We start from the raw sequence: 26,554 nt of genomic DNA, 5'->3' as shown, positions 1-26,554 counted from the left end.
GGTATTAATTTACTTAATATTATTTTTAATAAAGTTAGGAATAACACCAAAACTGTTCATTAATGGTAAGGTCTACTTGGAGAGGTAGCGAATACACTGTTAGTGAAAGTACTTCTACTAATAACAATTACTAATATAGTTATTATTTACTATGACCCAAGCACTATACTAAGCCCTTCATTTATATTAGATCATTTAACATGCATAGCTAATAACAGTCGAACCAGGGTTTGAACTCAGGTAGTCTGACTCCAGAGCTAAAGTTCTTTACAGCTATTCTATACAGCCTCAGCAGACACTAGAGACTGACTACTGGGAATATTCAAAGGGGGAATTCAGGATTCAGATAAGGGTCAGACTGTATGATTTATACATATATAACATTTGAACTATTAATCCAATAAAACTGGAACAGAGATTGTATTAGGTCTTTGCTTTGAAATCTGAAAACACATGTCATCGATCTGCTAAAAAACCATCCTTATAGAAACAGACAACTTGTAAGTTGATTCCCCAGAGAAGAAAAATATAGGAAAAATAACCTCTCTGAATTACAGCAGCTGTTTAATGTGGTCATACAGTATTACAGTAATTTAATAATTCAGTTCTGCAGATGCTGAACTGGATGATGGACTTATGAAAGTAAGGAAAAACAATTGTATTTGTTGATATCCAACTTTCCAAGGACTTCTTTTGTGAATATAGTGAGTAATATTTTCTAATGTTTAGTATGGAATTTCACAAAATCTCAGTCTACACTGCAATGTGAGGGCCATATAACATCTAATAAGATTTGGGAATATCACAGATGATTTTTTAAAAATTTGTGCTTTTATGTCATTTTTAAATAAAAACACTATCTATTGATAAACACTAATATATTAAAAAAACAGAAAAGTTTAGCATTCATAACAAATAAACAACAACCTACTAAGATATTTTTCTAATAGTTCTTTCTTTGCTAGACAGTAAATTAGTCACTCAGATTCAGACTGAAAAACAATATACTTAAATGGTGTAAAGACTGAGATTTGGCTACACGAGATACCAAGAGACACCAAGTGTAAGATACAATAGGACACGACACAGTGGACTCAGAGTCAGAAGACCTGTGTCTGAAGCCCAATTCTCCCATTTAAGCTACGGGACCCTGGACAAGTAACACCACCTCTTTGATTCTGTTACATCACCTCTAAAAAAGAATGACAATGACCCACCTCATGTAGTGCTTAGGAAAAGAAACACGATAAAGCATATTAAGATGCTTTCTCAATTACATAGCACTACACCAAACAAATTACTTTTAAGTTATTAGAAAGGCAAGGAACTTCACTGTAACTTTCCAACATGGATTTGGTTAAGAAACAGAGTAAGATTTTGCTGGCTTACATTTGGGATCACTCTTTATCCCCCCACCCCTAATTTTCCCGCCTAGATTATTATTATTATTATTATTTTTTTTTTTTAAATTAAGACAATTTTTTTAGAGCAGTTTCAGGTTCACCTCAATATTTTTTTTAAAGGCAATTAAGTTAGTAATTTAGAGAATTAAGATCTGGCTGTCCAGTTAGATTTTCATTAAAAATTCAAGGAACTCAGAGGGATACAGATATCCATTTAAACCATAAAGAAAAATATCAGTGATTCTTTTGATCTATAGCAAGCACTGGAGTGCAAGTATGTTCTTTCGTTAAGCCTTTCACCACTGAAATAAGGATTTGGGGCAATGGTTGCATTAAACATGCAAGACAAAATGAGGTTATGATACTTGAAATTTGCTGAGAGTAGATCTAAGTGTTCTCACCACACACACAAAAGAAGGTAACTACCGTGTTTCCCTGAAAATAAGACCAGGTCTTACATTAATTTTTGCTCCAAAAGACGCATTAAGACTTATGTTCTGGGGATGTCATCCTGAAAAATCATGCTAGGTCTTATTTTCAGGGAAACACGGTAGGTGAAATGATGGATATGTTAATTAGCTTGAGTGTGATAATCATTTCACAACATAAGCATATCAAAACTTCACGGTTATACACCTTAAAATGAGATTACGGTTTTTGTAAACAATCAAGTGTTTAGTCACTACCATAGCAACGGATGCTACAGGTGGCTGGTCCAGTAAATGGGCTGGCCTAGGGCTGAAGGGAGGAAGTGTTCCTTCTTCATTCTTCAATCTCTGTAGTGCCATTATCTGATCCGAAGAACCCATGGCTAAAAAGACTCGAAGACACCCGTTTTGCTGGCCTGAGAACACATCAACCACAGGCATGTAGCTGTCGACAGCAACAACTGGGTACTGAGCATCCAGCAGCAGGCGAGAAATCTTGGGATCTCTAAAGGGAGAGAAAATTGTACATGAGCAAACAACAGTCGTCAATCATGTTAGAGTTGCTTAATTTTGATGGCTCATTTCACTTGGCTAATTTCTAATTTCACTTGTCTCATTTCGCAGTTTGTTAAAAATGGATCTATAACTAGGAAAGTAATGGTGGTTTGGAAAAAACATGATTGTATCCATAATCCATCAAATAGAAGTTACGAGGCAGATAAGTTCCAAATGCAGAAATCTCAGGGCAGATAATGTGTCTGATTTACCTCGGTATCATCATGGCCGCAAGCACAGTGTCTGAGGTTGAGTACTCTCTCAGTAGAGCCCAGCTGAACTGCATTGTTTTACAGGTGGGCAATGAGGCCAACTAGAAAAAGTATGGACTTCGGAGTCTGGCAAGTATGATTTAGATAATATGACCAATAATACCATCTGCTGAGAGCTTACTATGTGATAAGCACTTTACAGAGTTTCTATAATCCTTCTAACACTGCAAAGGTAGACATTATCCACTATTCACAGATGAGAAAACGTCCAAATGCTCTTCATTATACCATACTGAATCCTAACTCTGCTCTTTACTTGTTATATGGCACTAAGTAATCAATTTAACCTTTCTAAGTCTATTTCCTCATCTGAGAACTGAAAGTAATAAAACTTCCATCAAAGGGCTGTTGTTAGGACTAAAGTGAGAGAACAAGTATAAAATACCAACTATGATGCTTGGTACATGGTAAGTGCTCAGTAATTGGCAGCTACTATTGTATGCTCTCTCAGCAAAGAATGGGGTCTAATGAAAAGAGAAGGGAAGGAGAAAACCAGACCAGACAAATATCACAACTGAGAAAAAAGGGGGGAAACGCCCAAAGCCTACAGCTGGCAGTGGTATCATGATTCCTGCAGTACTCCTTAGCCTGACCGTGCCTTTCAATGTTACCATCAATAAGATTTAACTGTTCCCAAAGGCTTACCCATTTATTTTCTCGCTAGCATCTCACAATTGCTCCAAGAGAGACAGGGGATCTATCAGCACCCTCATTTTACAGATGATGAAAAGAAGTCAGAAAGGCTGACTTCTCCAAATTAAAGGACAAATTTCATTTGTAAAATGGGGGTAATGGTAATACCTCCTGGGGTTATAGAAAGGCTCACAGGAGACAGTGCCCACAAAAGTGCTCTTTGTAAAATACAAAAGACAGCATTTAAAACACAGATCCATGAGAAGGCTGTTAGGAAAAAGGTCAGTGCTAAAAAAATGAAAAATCAGTACCTTGAATCAACACGAAAAATGAAGTCCGTACTGAGGATAGAAATAGCCTTCAGAAAAATCAACACCCCATCTAGGTGTTGAGTAGTGATGAATGAGGTACAGTAATCAAATCTGAGGGTCTAAAAGACAATCCTCAGTAGTGAAATGGTGCAGATAGCTGACGTGAAGAATACTAACGTTTTGTGACAGAGAGATGAACGATTAGTTTTGTCAGGTGGTAACCTTTGGCAGGAGAGCTTCTTCAGGAGGAGAGTGGACTCTAGAGTCAGGCTCTCCTGGTTGTAACCTGGTTCTACTACTTAGGATACATATGACATGTTATTGAACTTCTCTGTGCCTGTTAACTCACCTGTTAAATAAGGAAAATAAAAGTTACCTGGCTCGGAGGATTGTTGTGAGGATTAAATGACGTTATGGGAGATAAGGTTCTTAGCAGAGGGCCTGAAACATGGTAAGCAGTATCTGTAAGACTGCTTTAACATAGGAGAAAGGGCAGAAACTACAGTAAAATTGAAAAAGTTCTCCAAGGACTTATTGGGCTACTCATGTTTGCAAACCAAAAGAATTCCTTCTCAGTCCAGACAACATTAAAGATGTAAAATAAAGAATACTCCAAAAGATCCTATTTACTTGAATGACATGTAAAACTGATGGAGGGGGAGTTTCACCAGCCCGAGCAGCTTGTCCTGTCCTGGGCTCCGCACCTTGTTCCAAGTTTCGATTACCATCACATTGTTCTTTAGTCTTTCCAGGTATTTGGGAGACAGAGAGATAGGAATCACCTGGGGAGAGAAAGAGCCAAAAGACAAAAGCCCACACCTGAGACAAATGATTCATGTATATTCTACACACATTTACTGAAAGTCTACTATATGCCATGAACAGTGCTAGGAGCTGAAGACCCAATCTGCATCCTCAGTCTGAAGCCATGGTCTAGTGTCTGTGGTTAAATACAAAATGGTATGAGTTCTCTGATGACAACGCTCACATAGCTAGGGCATCATGGACACACAGAAAGCTGTCAGACATGTCAATCATGTTGCCTGCCAATTCGTTCAACCTTCCTAAGGCAAAATGACCCATTTGTAAACCTCTGCTAAAGGACTGATGCTTCTGAAACAAAGATGGCTACTGACTAGACAGGGGTTGAGCAACCAATCAAAGGGAAGCCAGTCCACTGGTTGGCGGGTATGGCCCTGTGCAAAAAGCTCTGCCCAGTAGGTGTCACGGTAAAGAGCAAGGCCAACTGTTCATCTGGATTTTCAGTGTAAAATGACTCCAGAATTGGCCAGCCACCTGATAGATGAAAGATAAAAGTGAAGTCACAAGGAGAACCAGAGCTCTAGAGCCAAGGGCAGGTCAGTCAAACTAATGACAGAATCAAAGACCCACCCAATTTCAAGGAACCCAACGTATAGTACAACTGCAACAGCAGAGGAGAGGCGAGATAAGCCCCAGTGATGAGACCAATAGAAAACGTGAGAGGCAAAAGGGTAAAACCAGAAATGATATAAGGCCTGATGAGAGGAAGATACCAGAAGAGCAGAGAACCAGAGCAGAGCTACTTTTGTATCCACCAAAGAAATTCCAATTACATAAGGTACCCTGAGCACATTTCTGTTCCCTGAATTCCCCCTGCCCCACCTCCCAAAAAAGGAGAACACATCAATCTAACCTACAAACAGGGAGATTTCAGAGAGAACTGCTGGGAGAAAGTAACCCTAAATCTTAAGGATAAGCAGGAGTTAACTAGTACAAAAAGTTCTGCCTAATAGAAGTCATGAAAACTGAGACGGAATTCCACGCAGAAGGAACAGCACATGTAAAGGCAGGAAACTGCAAGTAGCTGAGCATAACCAGACTACTGGAGTGAAGAGTGGCAAAAGTGGAGACTAGAGAAGTATAGACAGTTCTTAAAGGGTCTTGGAAACTGAGGATTGGACTCTATCCAGAAGGCTATAGAGAAATCGCTGAAAAGTTTGAAGCAGGAAAGTATTATAAAATATTCAGTTTAGTGTTTAGAAAGATCATTCCTGTTGGTAGAGGAAGGAATGGACAGGGAGCGGCCACAAACCAGCAGGCCAGTCTGAAGGCTATTTGGGATGAGAATGAGAGCCTGAATGAAAGCAATGGCAACGAAGTGGAGATACGAGGATTTATTCCAGAGATAACTAAGTTTGAAGCATCTATTGGATTTGGTGAATAATTATGTAAGAAAGAGTCAAAGATAACTTTTAGATTCCGCGTGGGGTTCTGAGTAAATTATAATATGCATTAGGACAAACAGGAGGAGAAACAGATTTAGAAGGAATAATGAATTCATATTTGAATTTCTTCTTTCATTGACACATATTTATTGAATACCTGTGATATGCCAGGTGATGTGTTAGGTGCCAAGTGTAAAAGGGCTTTTGAGACGTCCAGGTGGGGATCGACTAGCAGGCAATTAGATGTAGAGACTGAAACTAGAGGGGAATGTCTGGCTACAGAGAAGTGTAGATTTGGAAGTCATATAAATGAGAGCTGGCGCTAAGAGTAGATGTGGTAACCATGGGAAAGAGAGGGTTTGAAAGAAGTCCAAGGATAGAGTAATTAAAGGTAAGACCAAGGGAGAAGTGCTGGGGTCGCTACTCTTTTCCCACTGGCCCAATGACCAAAAAAGAACAGTTCTTGAAGAAAATACAAGAATAGAGTTACAAAAATCAAGAAAGGAAATTATTTAAGAAATAGCATCAAATTCTACAGAGAAATCATGTAAGATGAGTCTTGAAAAAAGTGGAGTTACAAATCAGAGTGAGAACAAACAAACCAACAAATGAGAGATTGGAGAAACAGAAAAGAAAGGGGTAAAAGTTAACTGATCAAAGCCCTAGAGGAAGCAGCAAGGAACAGAACCCAGAATTCAGGCAAAAGACTGAGAACAGAAAGAAATAAAGACAAAAACAATTAAAAAATGGTGGCATTGTCTTTTCCTCTTCCCATCCAATAGTGGCACGGGCTCACCAGGTAATTGCCCCAGCTAGTGCACACCAGATAATTACAAAGGTCCCTGCCTGTCTGCATGTTCTACATTTCTCTTACAGTGGCATTATGATTTGGGAAACATACTCGTCTCTTAAGTCCATCCATCCCTAGTGGATATGACATGTGAAGACACGTACAAAGTTACCTGAGAAAAGTTAAAGACGGGTTTTGTGGTACCCCATACGATGACAGATCTGGCAACTTCCTCTGTGCTGAAGAGCTTGCAATTTAAATAAACATTGCATGGTGGTGGTTTCTCAGACTCTCCAGTAACAAAATCTTTCCCATCTGGCACCATCAGCAACACATGCAACAGCAAAGTGCGCTCTTTTGTTGACCCATTTGTCTGATTTACTAAATTGTGAGAAGGATTTGGTGCAACTGGGCTTGGTGCCCTTGGTGTGGGGAGCACCAAACTCTGTGCTTCCTTTGCAGTTTCTTCATGAACTTGATGTAGGTTCTGTGGATTTTCGGTACAAGTAACAGGTTGGCTTGTTTCTGGTAGTTTCTTCTCTGGACTTGTTAGAGCACAAAGTCGGGTATGCTGGGTGCTGCTAGAGACCTTAGTCCTGACACCAGTGAACTCTTTGTTATCTATAACAAGCTCCACAGTTACCTACGGAACACAAAAGGAAGAGAGTTAGTAGGAATCTTTTCTAGAATCTCAGAATCAGAATTTTGGAACTAGATGCAGCATTGGATTTTTAGCAATTAAATTAACTCATCCTCAAATACTGTAAGAGTAAGAACATGAATAGACTGCATACACATTACATTACCAGAATTAAGAAAAGCTAGGCAGATGACTTATTAATAATGTAAGATGAGCCTGGAAAATCATCTTGTGCCAGAAAATAAGGACATGCTCAGAAAAGGACGGAGACATACTGAAAGAATCCAGCTGAAGTGGCTCCCACTGGCCAAATCTGGGAAAACCTGAACATCAAAATGAATAATAATAGTAATGGGTTATAACCCCCTGAATAATGTAAGAATTAATGAGTCTGTGCCGATATAAATAAATATGGTAGAAGGGTCAACTCTTCCAGACAGTGGAATGCCAATTAATAAATATGCTAGGAGTTAATGTTAGAGTTAGGGAATCATCATCTTTCAATCATCATAGTAATGTGTGATTCGGGTAAACCCTAAATGGAGGACACTTTACAAAATAACTGGCCATACTTTTTAAAAATATCGAAGTACTGAAAGACAAGAAGGGCTGCAGAACTGTTTCAGACTAAAGAAGATTAGAGAGATGTGACAATTAAGTGCAATGGATGAGCCTAGACTGGAAAAACAAAGGGAAGTATTGGCACAACTGGTGAAATCTGAGTCTGGACTACGGATACAGTATCACCGTTACATTGATTTTTATAACTATACAGTGTTACGTATGATAATGTCTTTGTTCTTAGGAAATGTACACCAGAATTTAGAGGGAAAGAGGCATGCATGATGTCTGTAACACATTCTCAAACAGTTCAGTAAAAAACTGTGTATGTATGTGTAGAGAGGAAGGAGGGAGACAAAAAGGAGAAAGAGAAAAGGAGACAGAAAGAAGAGATAGACACCCAGTGATAAAGCAACTTTGACAAATGTTAATAATTGGTGAAGGTATATGAGTTCTTTGTGCTATTTTTGCAATTTTTCTCTAAATTTGAAGTTATTTTTAAAAAGTTAAAAGTGTTAAGTATAAGGATGCAAGATAAATGATGAAGAATAAAACTGGTCACTATTATGAGACTGAATTAATAAAGAAAAAGGGGACTTGCTGTTTCTTTTATTTAAAATCCATAGTAAAATTATTTTGCTCTATTGAATACAGATGGCAATCCATCTAGAACAGTATTTCTTTCAACAGAGCCAGGATGGAAACAATTTCTAGTCCATCAGTTCTATTTATTACCTCTTTCTGATTTTAAATTTTGCAGCCTAGAATGAACGAGGTAAGGAAAAAATAAAATTTTCATAGAAGAGTAATGTGTTGTTAATTTTTTGCAATGATAATCACACAAGTCTTTAAAACTAAATGGTATTTATTACTAAGACCAGGAAGAGAGCAGAAAGGGCTTCTAAGAAGTGGGAGCATCATGAAAATCAAGAATAAAAGCATGGGGGCATAAATCAACATGATACCTTAGTGAGTCTTTACAGAGTTTGACATGGCTATTGGTAGGGAAGCGGCAATGGAGAAGGCTGCAGTGGTAGGCTCGGGTCATTAGTATGCCCTGTATTTTATCCTTTGGGTGAGGAGGAGGCACGGAAAGGTTTTAGGTGTGGGCTGTGATTTTAAAAACTCACCAGGACAAGACAAGCTTTACTTAAGCCACACATTCAAATTTTGCCACCTAAGAAATTCTGATGCTTCTGAATACAAGGAAAGAACCCTCTCCAACAAATTACACCTCAGAATTCATTCCACCAGCAAAAACTCTGTTCCTTCTCTCCTTGTTGACTGCTGCTACTCTAGATCAAGTCACCAACCATCTCTTTTCTGGACTAATGCAACAGCCTCCCTACTTCCCCTCTTGCCTCCTACAATCTAATTTCCACACAGTAATCTTTTAAAATGTAAATGACATGTCACTCCCATGCTTAGATGTCCTTTCTTGGCTCTCAGTATTAAATCTAAGCCCCGTACTCTAACCTACCAAGCTCTCAATGGTGTAGCTCCCACCTGCCTGCCCAATCTTATTTTCTACCACTCTTGCTTTTGGCTCACTATCCTGTGGCAACATTCTGTTCCTTAGCAACACCAAGCCCATTCCCACTTAAAGGCCTTTGTATGTACTATTCCTTGTCTCCAGAATGATCTTCCCCATGCTTTTTACTAGGCAGCTTCTTTCTCTCATTCTTCAAATCTCACCTTAAATGTCACCTCCTTAGAGAGACCTTCCTGACCACTATCTCCTACTTCCTCCCAGGTACTCACTCTCATATCATACCATTTATTTTCTTGACAGCACTTCTGTTGTCCTATTTTAATATAAATTGCAAGAGCAGAGACCCTGATTTTCTTGTTCACTGATAGTCGTAGGGCCAGCCAGTAATACATGCTCCATAAATACCTGACTGCCTAAACTATACCTACATACCTTGAGGGGGCCAAGTGGAGTTGGACCATTTTCCTGTTGCACTGGAAGCTGGTCACTGAAAGAAAGTAGCTCAGACTGAATGACAGCTCTCAAAGGCAGTAATGCAGATCCAATGACTTCTGGCTGGGAGAACAAGAAAAGAAAAAGTTCAGATTAAAGAGGAGCGACAGGGAACTTTAACTGAAGTGACAATATAAAAGAACTGTTGTCTTATAAAGGAACCCATGCTTTAATAAGTAAATAGCTTAATTATTTGACGGAGGCAACTATAAGTAGGAGCCCATATTCTGCCATATTTTGGTGCCCCTTCTGGGTTTCACTACTCTGTGGAAGATTACAGAACATTTCAAGAGTCACAAATAAGTTGGAAGATTATCTTTTTCTATTTTTAAGAGTTAGTTTTTCTATGAAAAACGTTCATCTTCATTCTTAAAAATATAAAATGAAATTAAGATGATATAAAATTTTGCTATTAAAGCTAGTAAAATTATCCCTGATGCTATCAAGATTATGGAGAAGCACAGACTGTCATATGCCTAGAGCTGGCAATATAAACTGGCTACATACATTTGGGCAGCAAATTTGGCAATAAATATAAAAAGCTTTAAATATTCATTCATATTCTTTGACCTAGTAATTTCACTTCTTGGAATTTATAATAAAGAAACAATAAACAATATATCAAAAGCTTATACACAAATAAGCATATTTAAAAAATTAATGAGAAATAACTAGATGCTCAATAGTCAGAAATTATTAATTATAGCACATTCCTACAATGAAATAATATGTAGCCATTAAAATGATGTTTACTAAAAGTTTGAATTAATATAAACAGTATTTGTTGTAATGTTTGGCAAAAAAAGGATATTAAATTATATATATAGTAAACCTTCAAATATTTGTAGTGATGTGGAAAAGATTAAATATATATTTTTGGAAAGAGTGAACAAAAACCCTCAAGACAATGTTAAATAAAAAAAGCAGGATAAAAATCACAGACAAAATTATCTGAACACTAAGATTTACATATATAATATATTCATTTAAAAAAGATAAAGGAGACACACAAATATTAACAATAGTTATTTCTTGGTGATGGGATTATATAGAAGTGAGTAGGTGAGTTTTGCTCTTTAAAAATATTTTAAAGCTTTCTATAAAAAAAGTATAATTCTTTTATAATTAGAAAAAAAGCCATTAACTAGGTGATTCAATGTAAATATACTGAAACGTTTATAGAGGTTATCTTAAGGTTGTGGAATTATATGTTTTTCTTTCTCTGCTGATCTTGCTGTATTTTCCAAAAAGAACTGGTGGTATTTATAGCCTCTGAGACAAACAAACAAAAAGAAAACAAGATGCATTTCTCATGCTATCCACACCAAAGAGGTCAAAGGTTACAAAAGCTACTCTTTTACTGAAAAAGTAAAAACTGCTCATGATATAGTTTACTGATTTATGTTGTACTAGTTACAAATGGATTTTATAATGTTGGAATCAGCTGCTCAAAACTGCTGCTCTCATTATATTATTCTAGGCATGGGCTGGATACCTACCTACCTTATGTATTTTGCTTTAAAAAAAAAGTAGAACCTCAAATTAAGGCTAACGGCCTACATCAATCCAAATATTCAACTCTCCATGTTAGGTAGCACTGTAAAGACATTAAGAACTTAGGATCTAAAGTCAAAATACTTGGGATGGAGTCCTGGCTTTGTCTTTTATTAGGCTGGGTGACATTAGACAAGTTACTTCACTTAATCTCAGTTTTTTCACCTGTAAAATGAAGATAATGTCCCTAATTCATAGTCGTGGTAATGATTCAATTTGACAGTGTATTCATGTAAAGCCTTTAGCATATTCAGTCTATAACAAACAGCAAACAGACCATAATATCTGGTCTATAACAGAGATTATAATAATAATAATAAATAATAAAAATAACAAATAATTATAAGCATTAGTGTTTTTTTTAGCCTAGAGAAATTCCTAGTTTAGGTAGAAACATAATTTTAAGTATGTTCCAAATCCCTGGTATAAACGGTAAGGCAAAGGTCAAAATCATTTGAAGTACCTTTTTCTGTGGGGTTTTCTTTGCATAAATTTGGAAAATGAGGTTGGAATTCCACCAGTGTTCTATCATTGGGCCACCAAACTGTACTGGAAACACAAATCTCTGCTGGAATTTCACCACTGTAAGGAGAACCAGACACATAAGCACATGTCATGATACCCAAGTAAAGCCGTCATCAATGCATGCTTTGACACCACTCTCCTCTCATTCAAATCTAACTTAAATCAGTGTTACTTCACAGAAGTGTTAGCGCTGTAGGGACTGAAGAAGCAAAGACAAAGAGCAAACCCTGGCTATAATACAAAGAAGAAAAGCAGTGTTATGTTGCACTGCTTTGCTATGAGAAATGAATGACAAGCATATGAGCACCAGATGTGTAGAGATACCATACATTTCACTGGGTGTCAGGTAATACGACTCAACTGTTTTCACAAGACAAGTTCATAGGCAGTGTAACAAATGAAGGGAGCTAGCTGAATCGGGGGACAATGAAGGTAAATGAAGAGAAGAAATAACTGAATCAAAAGCTATAATAATGCAAATGATTTTATCTTCTAGCTAAAGACTTGGGACTCACAATCAGACAAGGTTCCAAGTACTGATGTCAGCAGTGTTAGGCGGTGCAGAGCCTGTCTCTTGGATGAAAAGGAAGGGGTTTTTGCTGTAATAGCAAGTGTGAACGGGACAAAGTGATGGTAGTATTTGAGTCTGCTCACTGCTATGGGTTTTTAACAATTTTAAAAAAAGGAATTTGGCACTTGAATCCTTTGTTGAAAGTTCTGTTACTTACTAGTGACCACCTCAGTCACAAATTATCACCTGTACAATGATCTTCCAGTCCATTCACTTCTAGACCCTTAAAATGGATCTGAAGAACCCTCACAAAAGACCCAGTTACAGAGAGAATCCACTATCGTTAGTATTCATTCAAACTGTTCATTTTGACCTACTGATCTGCTTCTCTTTGCCATCTTAATTCTTGACTTTGTTTACTTCTTTTAGTACTCACAGACAGGATGTGGCTCTTGCTATCTGGATCCACACACAGGAACTGTGAACACAAGGTCTGGGCCCAGGAAGCCCACACCTGCTACAACAGCTTACCTGCTTATCCTATCAAAGGAAGTAGCACCTACACCTCATCACTGTGCGGGGAGGTCTGACTGAGGTAATAGATGATAAAGCACTTGGGACACTAAAAAATCCTTTGTATACAGACAGAAATCTGTTTCAATCTGGCGCCATTCATATTTCTCCTCACCACCTAGGTACATTTTTGCACTATATTACCATATTTCCTACATAATTCTCTGTTTCTTAAGCTCATGTTCCTCCCCACCAAATCCCACCCCCCGCCACACACACACACTAAAAGTGAGTTATGGCAATAGAAGAGAAAGTTCATGTAAACAAACTGGTAACAATATTCTGGAAATTTTTTGTTTTTTAAGTTGGAAGGAATCCAGAAAATACCTAGTCCAGTCCATACTATTATTAAGAGAGGCCCACAGATGAAAAGTGATTTTGTCTAAAGCCACACAATTAGTGTGTGGCATAATGAGAACTAGAACCGTCTTCCAATTCCCAGGTTGATGCTTATTCCACGCTTCCCATATTATCGTCCTTAGAAAGACATGGGGGGAACTCAACCAAGGTGGCCAATAATGCGTGATAAGCAAAATGGATTAAGAGCATTGGGTTTGGAATAAAAAAAGTTCTAGGCTCAAATTCTAGCTCTACCATAAACCAGCTGTATTATCTTAGACAAGCTATTTAATTGACTACTGCCTCGGTTTCCTCTTTCCTCATCTGTGTGTGTGTTTTAATTTAAGGAGTAAATGATTAATGTGTGTAAAACACTGAGTAAAGTTCCTGGTACATGATTTAATTCCCAATAAATGTGACCTACAATTAGTTGCATACTATTTTCAAGTTTACTGCTTTTATATTTATTATCCCATTTGACTATCCAAAAATTCCCTTGTGTAACAAAGGCAGTCGTTGTTTTGTAGGTGCTATGTTAACTGAAACTCGTGCGTATCGTTGCTATATCTCAATTTTACAGATGGGGAAACTGAGGCTCAGAGAAGTTTTAAGAAACTCATTAACTGTCATATAGGTAGGAGGAGGTAGCTGGGGAAGACCTGAGAAAAGTCAACATTTTTCTTTGCATATGGGATTTGATAAAAACAGTTTAACTGAAGTAAAGCTCCTAACATATTTACTTTAGCCAACAGGATGAAATAAACATTCTCAAATGTTCTAAACAAACCTCCAGAGCAGCTTCTTTTGCTATCGATAATTTAAACATAAAGCCAGGAAATAAACACAAACAATTTTAAATGCCCTAATTCTTCCTTAGCGATGAGGAAAGTAAAATAATGTATTCTAATAAAAGAGTATATTAAAGTACTGTAGGTGCTGTTTTTAAGAGTAAATAAGCATCTTTAATGTTTGTGCTGGATATACTCACACTGAGTGAGAAATAATGCATTATTTATTCATTGAAGCAGTGTTTTGAACAGCAAAATATTAAAAACAACTTAAACACTGATCAATAGAGGGTGTTTAAGTTATGCCATATCCGTACAACAGAATATTACGTAGTTAGTCATATAGGACTGAGGAAGTTCTTTGTGTTCCAGTATGAAAAAATTCCTAAAATATAACATTAAAGAAAAGGTACAGAACAGTGTATATGGTATACTAATACTTGGATAAAAATGGAGGTAGGGCAAAAAGGAATAAACATATTTGCTTCTATATACATAAAATAGCCAGGATGTAACAGAAACTTACAATATTGTTTACCTACAAAAATGGGACTTTGCAATTTTGAACCACATGAATAAACTATATTTAGTTCAAAAACCAAATAAACAAACAAAACAAAGCAAAATAAAAAATTTTAAACCCAATGTTACTCTGCTGTATATAGGAGGGTTATGTGAATGTACAGGAGAGTTAGAATCACATCTTTTACTTCTCAAACTACCTCCCAGAGAAGAAACTCAACACTGATGGATCAAACTGCAGAATCAAGGAAAAGATATTCTCAAAATCTGTTAGAAAAGCAGCTATAATTTTGGATGGCAAGAACATAAATGTTTATTGTATTACCCTTTAACTTTCCTGTATTAGAAATATTTGAAACAAAATAGGAAAAAGATAATACCGAAAGCACATCAACAAAAGAAATAGTTATAAAGGACTACATCAAAATCAAAATTTTGTGCTGTATGTGATACTATTTAGAAAGTGAAAGGACACCCATAGAACGGGAAAAAATATTTACAAATCGCAGATCTGATAAGAGTCTTGTATCACTAATAATATAAAGAACTCTTACAACCCAATAAAAGTTCTAAAATGAGCGAAGGATTAAAACAGATATTTGTTCAAAGAAGATTCACAAATGGACAATAAGAACATGAAAATGATACCACATTATACCCACTAGGATGGCTAGAATAAAAAAAAGGAAGATAACAAGTGCCAGTGAGGCTGCAGAGAATTGGAACACTCAAACACTTATGAGTATATAAAATGGTGAAGCAGCTGTTGAAGAGTCTGGCAGTTCTAAAAAAAATTAAAACATACAGTTTACCATATGACCCAATAATTCCACTGTTAGGCATATACCCAAAGGAAATGAAAACATGTCAATACAAAAATGTGTACACAGAGGTTCATAGTAGCATTATCTATAATAGTCAAAAAGTGGAAATATCTCAAATACCCATCAGCTGATGAATGGATAAATAAAATGTGGTATAGCCATACAATGGAGTATTATACAGCCCTAAGAGGAATAAAGTACTGATATAGCCACAACATGGATGAAACCTGAAAATATAGGTCAAAGAAGCCAGTCATAAAAATCACATGTAATTCAATTTACGTGAAATGTGCAGAATGGGAAAACTGACAGAGACAGAAAGGAGACCGGGAGTTGCTTAGTACTAGGGGTTAAAGAGGGCATTGAGGAGTGACTGCTAATGAGTATGGAATTTCCTTTAGGGGGAATGAAAATGTTCTAAAATTACATTGTGGTGATGGTTGCACAATCCTGTGAATATATGAAAAAACAATGAATTGCACATTTCAAGTGGGTGAATTGCATGGTATGTGAATTATATCTTGATAAAGAAAGAAATGTGTCAACAGTTGAAAGAACATGATCTGGGCATGGAGTTCTGAACCATGCTCTCAGCGACGTGACTGCCTTGTAGTCTTGCATCAGGATAGTCACAGAAACTCTGGGCTAGCTTCCTCACTGATAAAATAAAGAATTAGAAAAGATTCACTTCAAAATTCTTTCTGTCTCTAAGAGTCTATGATACGGTAAGAGTAAGAGGAGTAATTAGGGATTCAGAAATTCTTCCCCAGCCAAAATGTCTAAGGAGCAGAAAACCAGTCTCTCTTACTTCCATCTGTAATTTTACTGGAGGCGAGTCGAACGACCTCGGTTATCAAGGTTGTCTTTCCCAATCCACTTTCGGAAAAGCCCACAGGAAAGTGATATTCCACAAAGAAGGTGCTAAAAAATCAAAACAAAAACAACAACAAAAGGGATTAAAAAACAAACCAAATAATACACCTATTTTTCTGTCTGATAATCTCATATATCTTTTAAGTCTCTCCTTTCAGGACCTCAGGTCCTCAGAGGAACTACCTCCTCTCTTCAAAGCCTTCCTTAGCCCTGCCAGGCAGAATGCAAGGTTCCCTCCCTTGTGCTTCCACAGCACTTTTAATATAAAACTTCTATGTTGGCCCCTCTCCTGCTGACTGTAAGGTATATAGAAACAGAGTTGAAGTCCTAACTTTATTCTCACACACACATAAGCATAGTGCTTGGGACCTAGTGGGGGATTCAATACATTTCTGTTGATGGAGGGATGCATAGGAAAGCACTTTATAAACCATAAAGTGCTATACAATTATTTATTTATTATTATCAGACTCTTTCCATTAATGTCAGATTTCGTTTTCCCATGTTAATAGACATACCGTTTTTTTGTTGTTGTCAGCTTAGGTGGTCTCCCAGGAAAGCTTTTGTTGCCAGGGGTCACCTGAGGACTATCTGGAGGAACTCCCATTGTTTCGATGATGATTCTGACTGAATGTGTTCTACCCAGAAGGGCCAGTCTATCCACACTCAGCGTCATCGCTTGGGCATCTTCTGGAGTTTCTGATACCACCTGTTGTTCAACCAAATTTCTGAAAAGAATTCACATAGATAGACAGGGAGGGAGACAGAGGCCGAAAATGAAATGATCTGGATTGCACAGGCAAGAGAAAAGAGGAAGGGCAGCAAGCATCTTAGTTTTCAAGGACTGGAAAATGGCTTTAATCAGAATTCTGGTCCTAATCTACAGTGGAAGAAATCTAAAAAAAATGTAAAAACATTCTTGTAATCTAAAGGCTTATCACCACACAAGTATGCAAACTGATGTTACCGAACTAGTTTTCTATAAGGGATACAGACTTTAACTTCAGTTACCCACTACTTTAACTACTATTGTTACTTTTGTGCATTCCGTTTCATTCGCTTTCCTTCTACGCATTTTCTACATAGTAAGTATAATACAGCATACATACGACCTAGAATTCTGCATTTTCCCTGAATAATTTCATCATATCTATCTTTTCATGTTAGTACATTGAGGACTGCAATAGAGTAACTCACTTAACCAGTCTGATCGTTAGGTAAACACAGGTCATTTCACTTTAGGAGATCTTGTGAAAACAATCTTCCTTTATTTTTGCCTCTAAACAAGCATTCGTAGAGAAGCGCACCTATTTTTCTTGTCCGCTGCTCTTTTCTTCAACTTATGATCATTTGATTCCAGAACCTTAGATCTGGCAAGAGCTTTCGACTGGTTCATTTTTTTAGAAGGGACAATATCATCATCTTCACTGAAGAAATCACTAATGCTGGTATCCGATTTCTATGGGGGGAAGAAACAAAAAGAGAGGTACTAAAATATAACTGCTTTGGGGATAGTGGTAATAAACGTATTTCTCTAAAAGTAGTCAAATTCTCTGCATATATACCATTTTCTTGATGAGATAACTAACACCAGGGAGCTAATCCCACGTTTATCCTGGTTCTACAAAAATACAGTTGACTCTTGAACAACACAGGGTTAGGGGCACTGAACCCCTCCCCGCCAACACACACAGTTGAAAATACACCTAAAACTTTTGACTCTCCAAAAACTTAACTACAGTTGGCCCTTCATATCCACAGATTCACCCAACTATAGGTTGAAAAATATATTTTTGGATCCACAAATGGAAATCCATTTTTGGGAATGCAAAAATACTGTTTTCAGTTCACAGATGTTGAATCCACAGATGCGGAACCCACAGATATGGAGAACTGGCTGTGTTTACTGAAAAAAGTCCACAGCTAAGTGGATCTGCGCAGTTCAAAACTGCTGTTTAAGGTTCAGCTGTAATCTGAAGTTCACAAAAATAATCTACAAGTTCAATTTAAAAAAAATAAGTGAAAACAGATTCTTCTTTCAAATTTTCAATAATAACCACTATTTATTGACTGCTTACTATGTATCTGATACTATGCTAAATGCTGCATGTATTTCTAACACCACATTTCTATGTGGTGTCCTTATTTCAATTTTTACAAGTGAGAAAATGAAAGCGGAGAGAAGCTGGGCAGCTTGCTTTCGATTCACAGCTGTACGTAGGAAAGGCAGATTTTGATCTCCATATGTTTTAAAGCCTGTATTTCTACCAAGGTCGGAGGCAAAATGCCTGGTAAAACGTCACCTAACTATATGGGTGCACAGACTCCACTTATTTTCACCACTCTATACAACTAATGATTCATTCTACTTTTAATCTCACTAAGATGAACTGTTTATATAAGTCACAAATGTCCTTAATGACGGAACCAGTGGCCAAGCCCCTTGTAATTAACTTTATTTTGAGATAAAGCAGCTATCACAACTGACTGATCAGCTCTTTCTACCACAAAATGTAAAATGGAGAAGATGGCGTTATAGTTATTTTACTAGTTATATACCGTGTTTCCCCGAAAACAAGACCTAGCTGGACAATCAGCTCTAATGCGTCTTTTGGAGCAAAAATTAATACAAGACTGGTCTTATTTTACTATAATATAAGACCGGGTCTAATACAATATAATATAATATAACACCGGGTCTTATATTAATTTTTGCTCCAAAAGACGCATTAGAACTGATTGTCCGGCTAGGTCTTATTTTCGGGGAAACAGGGTAGTCAAAAAAGCTTGTTAATATAAATGCAGGAGGTCAATCCAAAGTCATCCAACTCGCTTTTTTCAGCACCTCAGGGTGTATAATGTGTTGACCTGTGATAAGAGTAACAAATTAATAATTTAATAAGCATGATCAGAATATCCTTCTAGGAAGCAACTTTTTCAAGGTGAAATTACAAAGCTTTTTGCTCTTATTTTTCTTTATTAAGTGGCAGCTTTAAAAATGCTTGCTGACAATGCAATCAAAATCTAGATGGGTCCACGGCCTGAAGGAAATTATAATAAACACAAATGAGGGTGTTCAAAACTAAGAATTGCAGGAACCCAAAACACAAGGCAGTAATTCTGAATTTCTAAACTGTGGACGTTATTCAATATTAAGAACATAAAATACTGACCCTGGGGAAGGACACGAGCATTTAATTCCTTGGTCTCCCCATTGTCTCACGGTCAATTTTGCATTCTTCCAGTCAACAAACATTTGTTCACACAGCATGGGGGATTCGTTTGTTCCATTCATACATTTATTCATTTACTCACTAAGTATTCACTGAGTACTCAATATGAATCAGGCCTTTGTTGTACTGGTACCAAAAAATAATTAAGACCTGTTTGTGTTCATGAGGAACTGTATCATATGGGGTAAGGGCTCTAACAGATGTATGTGCAAGATATTGCGGACATTCAGGCAATAAAATTGGCTTGGGGGAGTCTGGGATGGTTGCTTCATGGAGGTGGTGAGTTGATTTTTAAAGAAGGAAGAGAAGTTTAGCAGATGTACAAGGGCACTTCCACATTCAAAGTAGAAGGATCAGTATGAGAAAAAAATATGGCGACAGAAAATGAGCTAGAATGTTTGAGGAAAGGTGCGACAATTAGTATGACAGGAGTCTCCAGTGGGTACAGAGCAAACCTGGGAGATAAGAATTCTAGTTCTGTCACTTAATTACTAGTATTTAATGTCTCTAAGTTTTTATTTCATGATATGTAAAAAAGATAACACTAGCTCATGGGATTAGAAAAAGAATTAAATAATGAATTTAAAACATCTGGTACTGTACTCAATAAACAGATAACGTAAATTGCCTGGCACACAGAAAATGTATAATAAGTCTAAGTTCCCTTGCTTTTTTATCCTATAGGTTACATGGTGTCAGTGATGATTTTTAAGGTAGGAAGTCATGAAATCCTAATAATTCATAACGTCCTTTCCAATCCCATTGGTGCCACGGTCATTCAGGCTCTGTCTCTCTCACACCTCCCTCCAGTAATCCAGTGGCTTCCTATCTGCTTCTGGTTGTTCTCTCCTGTTAGCTCCCCACATCATTTCCAGATTAACAATCCGAAAATACGATTTTGATCATGTCATTTCCTGCTCACTTGACATTCACAGGCTTTCAAAGACTGGCTGCAGTGCAATAGCCTGCCTGATTAACGACTTCTTTTCCACACAAATTCTCATCCAGAAATTAGAGACCTTGCAGTGCACAGACTGCTTCTCTAGTAGGTCATTCTTTTCATTTCCTTTGCATATCCTTTCTCTATCTCTCTAAACTCCATTTTTCAAGTCTCAGTTAAAACCCTTTATTCCTCATGTTGCTCTTTCCTGACAATCACATGTGAAAATTTGCCCTGCTTCATCTGAACACTGGTAGCTGTTACTGTCTTACCACTGAGCTGGTATAAACCACCTTGCCTAAAAAAAACAAAACAAATAAACAAAAAGCAAACAAACAACAATAAACCACCTTGCATTTCAGTTATCTTTTCCGACCTGGAGGAAAGGAAACTCAGGAGTATGACAGCAATGTTCACAACAAATAAAAATGATGACTTGTGTGGAACAGGGATTGGACTTATGTATAGACCTTAGGACATGCTAAACCAAGAATAGAACATATGGCTTGATATAAAAAAGAACTTTGAAAATGCTAGAACTGCCTAAAAAGACAATGTCTTAGGGTCAATAGAGGCATTTGTCACCTGTGAGTAGAGGTATTTATGGAATATTTTGAAAAGATACCTGTCAAGGGTGGTTCTGAGGGGTATACCTGCATTAGCTCTTCCTTACAGGAGCACTAAAGAAGCCACATATTAATATTATGTTAAGATCATAGGCTTTGCACTCAGGTAAACTTGAATTTGAATCCTGGCTCTAAAACTTATGTGTCCTTGGACAAAATACTTACTCTTTACTAGACCTGTCTCCTCATCTATAAAATGAGGATAATACTTTCCTCATCAGGTTGTCATTATAATTAAATCAAGTATGTAAAATGGATAGTTCTCTATCTGGCAAGTGGTAACATGCTGGCACCTACTAATATTATTAATACTCGTGTTCTCCAATTCCCAAAGCTTTAGATTCAATGACTTACAGGTGCCGTGTAAAACAAGTTCTCCAGGAGACTCTGGTCATACTGAGGGTCATTCAGCTCACTGCTGCAATACACATCACTCCCAGGAGATGGAGAATCTGGAGGAGAACCTAGCCCATCCCAGTAATGACCTTGGGATAATTCAGCACTGCAGAGATAAGAAACACAGAGCAGAAGGACTTTAAAAGAAGTTTCAGCTGAACTTTTCTTTTTAGTGAAAACTTTCTAAAGTTGTAAACATGGAAGAAAATATATTAAACAGAAGACTCACATTAAAGAGAAGACTATCTGATAAATATTTTCATATTATATTCCCCCTCCTCTGGGATGCCAACAGCTAGTATTCAAAAAATACACTACTGACACTGATTGTGATCTCATTCATGTATTTAACAAACACTGACTGGGTACCTATTATGTGCCAGGCATGGTGTTAGGTCCTGAAGGATACAGAGATGGCTAGGCTAACTAGCTCTACTCTTGTGTTGCTTCTGGTCTAGCAGAAAGAAAAAAAGAATTAACTATAATTCAATGAGTTAAATGTTGTATGTTGTTTTTGTGAAGAATGGCTAATTCATAAATATGCCTTCTTCCATTAAGCAAAAATACGTGTATTAAAGGTTAATTACAGCAAGATTAGTTGTATGTAAGATACAGAAGTGAATAAAACAGACACCCTAGTTAGGGTTTATAAACTAATAAGGAAGATAAACATACAAGTATGTGTATATTTCTCTTTTTTTTTCTCCTATAGTTAACTGGCACTTAATGAACATCTGTTAACGAACTTACTGAATTCTTAATAAACATGTTATCAATAATGAAAGCAGTATTTATTAAATACTTAATATGTGCCAGATGCTGTGCTAAGCATTTCAATTATTCTTCCAACTTTGCTTCCCTTTCAAGCTAGCTGCTATACTTTTCCCTTCTTTAATTTCTCAAGAAAATAGCACAGAAGAACTACCTTCAAATTAGATCATGTTCTTCCATTTCTTGGAACAGATGCTCAATAAATGATCCTTTCCTCACCGTTCCTTAATCTGCAGCAGGGCTTCTCAATCTCAGCAGTACTAACATGTTGGGTCAGATTATTCTTTGTCATTGGGAGCTATCCTGTGCATTTTGGATCCCCGGACTCTCCTCACTAGATGCCAGTAGCACTTCCCCACTTCGGACAACCCCAAATGTCTCCAGACATTACCAAATGCCCCATGCAGAGGGGGATAGGAGAGAACTGTCCCCACGTTGAGAACCACACCGCCCTATAGTGAAATCTCTCTAAAGTCAGAACAACTTCCTGACTGCCAAAACCCAACCAGTGACTTCCCAATCCACACGGCTTCTCTGCAGTTTGAGAGCTGAGCCTTTTTGCAGCTCTATTTCTTGGTATTCTATATAACTCTCGCTTGCCACTTAAGGTCCCCCCAACCTGCGACTCAGCTGCTTGCTGTTTCCCCCCAGCCATGCACACCCTTAAAGTTACCAAGATCTCCACGGTTCAGTATCCAGTCCTCTACTTTTTATCTTGTTTTCAAATGAACATTTCTTTGAATTTATTCTATTGTCTCTGACATATTAAAAGGGCATGCCATTTCCCTCCATGCACAATTTGGACATACTAACACCAGAAATTGGGAGGGGTCAGAGCTATTCTGCATGGGCTAGAGGCCTGGGGCTCCTGTGCAATCGGGAGGGCAGAAGACACGAGAGTGGGACCAAAGGAGGGGTGGGCTCTATTCTTTGGTAACACGACAAGCCCACTCGCCCACTCAGCACTGTCCTCTTCCTTTTCTTCTCAAACATTTTTAAATCAAAGAGTACATGTACCTACTTTAAAAATAAAATAGGATTATAAAACACAATAAAAAATAGTCGCTGCCTGCCACAGAGCTAATCACTTTCAACACCCTTCTGGTATTTACCGTCATATTTCCAAGTAACACATATATACTGCTCTTATTTTTCATTTTTCTAAATAATTTACGGACTTCCTATTACAAAAAATGAAAAATCCACTCTCTTATACTACTACTCTTGGACAGATTTCCCTTTTACCCATCTTCTCGATTTAGTTATATGACAATTTTTTGTTATCAATCTTTAGGGTTAACATTGTATCAGAGGCAAGTATAATTTTTTACATTTTCTTATACAACTTCTAGTTTTCCTCATTTTAATAACTGCCTGAATTTTCATCTACTTAGTTTTCCATGTGCCTATTACTATTTCATTATTTAACTCTCCTATGAAAATTTCCTCTTGATTTGGTCAAACACGAGGAAAATGTGTCTCCACCCGCTCTTCCCTCCTTAGAAATATCCCTGTCCAGCTCCTGTAAGGAGTGTTTGTTCTGCAAATACGACACAGATCCTAAACCTCCTTTTCTCTTTCTTCTGTGTTACATCCCCTGCTTCCTGGACTCCATGTCTTATGCTTTCTTCCTATACTCTCTTTGTGATAGAAAATATCATTCTGTGCTTTCCTGAGGTATAGTGTGAGAGAGGTAAATTTGAGACTTTGGACACCTAGATATTTTTACCCTCACGCTTGATAGTTTGGGAATGGAATTTGAGGTTGAAAATTTAGAATTTTCAGAATTCTGAAAGCATCTCTCCATTGTCATCCATAGAGCAGGTAGAAAAGTCTTTTTTCGTTTCCAGCTTTATTAAGGTATAATTGACAAATAAAATTATAAAATATTAAACATGTACAATGTGATTTTATATATATACGCTATGAAACGATTCTCGCCATTGAATTAAAACATCCATCATCTCACTTTTTTTTGTGTGAGAACATTTAAGTTCTACTCTCTTAGCAAATTTCAATTATACAATACAGTGTTATCAACTAGTCACCACGCTATACATTAGATCCTCAGACCTTATTCACCTTCTAACTAAAAGTTTATACCATTTTACCAGCCTCTATTTCTCCCACCCACCAGAAACTATTTTCCTACTCTCTGTTTCTATGAATTTGACTTTATTTTTAATTCCACATATAACTGATACCATAAGGTGTTCGTCTTTCTTTGTCTGACTTATTTCACTTACCATAATGTCCTCAGGTTCATCCATGTTGTCACAAATGACAGGATTTCCTTCTTTTTTAAAGGCTGAATAAAAATCCATTACACACACACACACACACACACACACACACACACACACACACCTTTTTCTTGATCCATTTATCCACTGACAACCACTTGAGGTTGCTTCCATACCTTGGCTATTGTGAATAATGTTGCAACGAACATGGGAGCACAGATACCGCTTCAAGGTAATGATTTCATTTCCTTTGGATATATACCCAGAGTAGGATTGCTGGATCATACAGTAGTTCTATTTTTTAATTTCTTGAGGAACCTCCATACTTTTTTCCATAGTGGCTATATCAGTTTACCTTTCCACCAACACTGTACAAGGGCTCTCTTTTCTCCAAATCCTCACCAGCATTTATCTCTTCTCTTTTGATCATATAGTAGATATCCTAACAGGTGTGAGATGATTTCTCATTGTGGTTTTGATTTGCATTTCTCTGATGATTAGTGATGTTGAGCACCTTTTCATGTACCTGTTCTGTTGGCCATCTGTCTTCTTTGGAAAATGTCTATTTAGATCCTTTGCCCTTTTGTAAATGAAGCTATTTGATTTTTATTTTTTTCCTATTGAGTTGTATGAATATTAACCCCATATCAAATACATGGTTTCGAATATTTTCTATCATTCCAAAGGTTGCCTTTGCATTTAGTCGATGGCATTTCTTACTGTGCAGAAACTAAAGTTTCAAGTAGTCCCCACCTGTTTATTTTTGTTTTTGTTGCCTTTGCTTTTGGTGTTAAATGCAAAGAATTATTAAGACCAATGTCAAAGAGCTTACACCCTGTTTTTATCTAGGAGTTTTATGGTTTCAGGTCAAATGTTCCAGCCTTTAAGACATTTTTGAGTTGATTTTTGTGTATAGTGTAAGATAGTGGTCCAGTTTCATTCTTTTGCATGTGGCTGTCCAGTTTTCCCAACGCCATTTATTGAAGAGACCATTCTTTCTCCGTTGAGTATTCTTGGCTCCTTTGTTGAAAACTAATTGATCATATATGCATGGATTTATTTCTGGGCTCTCTATTCTGTTCCATTCATCTATGTGTCTGTTTTTAGGTCAATACCATACTGTATTGATTACTAGAGCTTTACAACATAGTTTGAAACCAGGAAGTGTGATGCCTCCAGCTTTGTTCTTTCTCAAGACTGTTTAGCTAGTTAGGGTGGTTTGTGGTTCCATACAAATTTTAGGTTTTTTTCTATTTCTGCAAAGGAAGCCATTGAAATTTTGATAGTGATTGCACTGAAACTAAAAATCACTTCGGGTAGTATGGACATTTTAAAAATACTAATTCTTCCAATCCATGAGTATGGAGTATCTTTCCATTTATTTGTGTCCTCTTTCTTTCATGAATGTCTTATAGTTTTCATTGTGTAGATCTTTCACTTCCTTGGTTAAACTTACACCTAAGTATTTTATTCTTTTTGATGCCACTATAAATCGATTGTTTTCTTAATTTCTCTTTCTGGTAGTTTGTTGTTAGTGTATAGAAACACAACTGATTTTTGTCTATTGATTTTGTATCCTGCAATTTTACACAACTTGTTTTAGTTCTTACAGTTTTTGGGTGGAGACTTCAGGGTTTTCTATATATAAGATCATGTCCTCTGCAAATAGTGACAATTTTACTTTTTCCTTTCCAATTTGGATGCCTTTTCGTTGTTTTTTTTCTTGCCTAACTGCTCTGGCTAGGACTCCCAGTACTATGTTGGATAAAAGTGGTGCAAGTGGGAATCTGTTTTGTTCCTGATCTTAGAAGAGCTTTCGGCATGTCATTATTGAATATGATGTTAGCTGTGGCTGGTCATATATGACCTTTGTTGAGATACATTCTCTCTACATTCAGTTTGTTGAGAGGTTTTATCATGAATAGATGTTGAATTTTGTCAAACTTTTTCAGCATCTATTGAGATTATGTGATTTTTATCCTTCATTTAATTACTATGGTGTATCACATCTATTGATGTGCAGATGTTGAACTATTCTTGCATCCCTGGAAT

General features: G+C 37.0%; 1 protein-coding gene across 3 annotated transcripts in view; it reads right to left on the bottom strand.

Moving 5' to 3' along the window:
* C2CD3 (C2 domain containing 3 centriole elongation regulator) overlaps window positions 1–26,554 on the bottom strand; it is a 114,242-nt gene that overhangs the window by 61,602 nt on the left and 26,086 nt on the right. For all 3 annotated transcript variants that reach the window (XM_074335778.2, XM_019744374.3, XM_088791577.1), the window contains exons 8-16: window positions 21,447–21,594; window positions 17,601–17,752; window positions 16,812–17,021; window positions 16,229–16,341; window positions 11,802–11,920; window positions 9,725–9,847; window positions 6,772–7,242; window positions 4,233–4,384; window positions 2,090–2,336 (exon numbers count right to left, since the gene is read on the bottom strand). In XM_074335778.2, coding sequence (XP_074191879.2) covers window positions 2,090–2,336; window positions 4,233–4,384; window positions 6,772–7,242; window positions 9,725–9,847; window positions 11,802–11,920; window positions 16,229–16,341; window positions 16,812–17,021; window positions 17,601–17,752; window positions 21,447–21,594 — 1,735 coding nt within the window. The remainder of the gene's footprint in view (window positions 1–2,089; window positions 2,337–4,232; window positions 4,385–6,771; window positions 7,243–9,724; window positions 9,848–11,801; window positions 11,921–16,228; window positions 16,342–16,811; window positions 17,022–17,600; window positions 17,753–21,446; window positions 21,595–26,554) is intronic.

The sequence above is a fragment of the Rhinolophus sinicus genome, chromosome 14 (genome assembly GCF_057876585.1).
Source record: "Rhinolophus sinicus isolate RSI-liver-muscle chromosome 14, RSI-T2T, whole genome shotgun sequence".
Classification (NCBI taxonomy): Eukaryota; Metazoa; Chordata; class Mammalia; order Chiroptera; family Rhinolophidae; genus Rhinolophus; species Rhinolophus sinicus.
The sequence above is the reverse complement of the archived record's forward strand: the minus strand, read 5'-3'. Positions and strand labels throughout refer to the sequence as shown.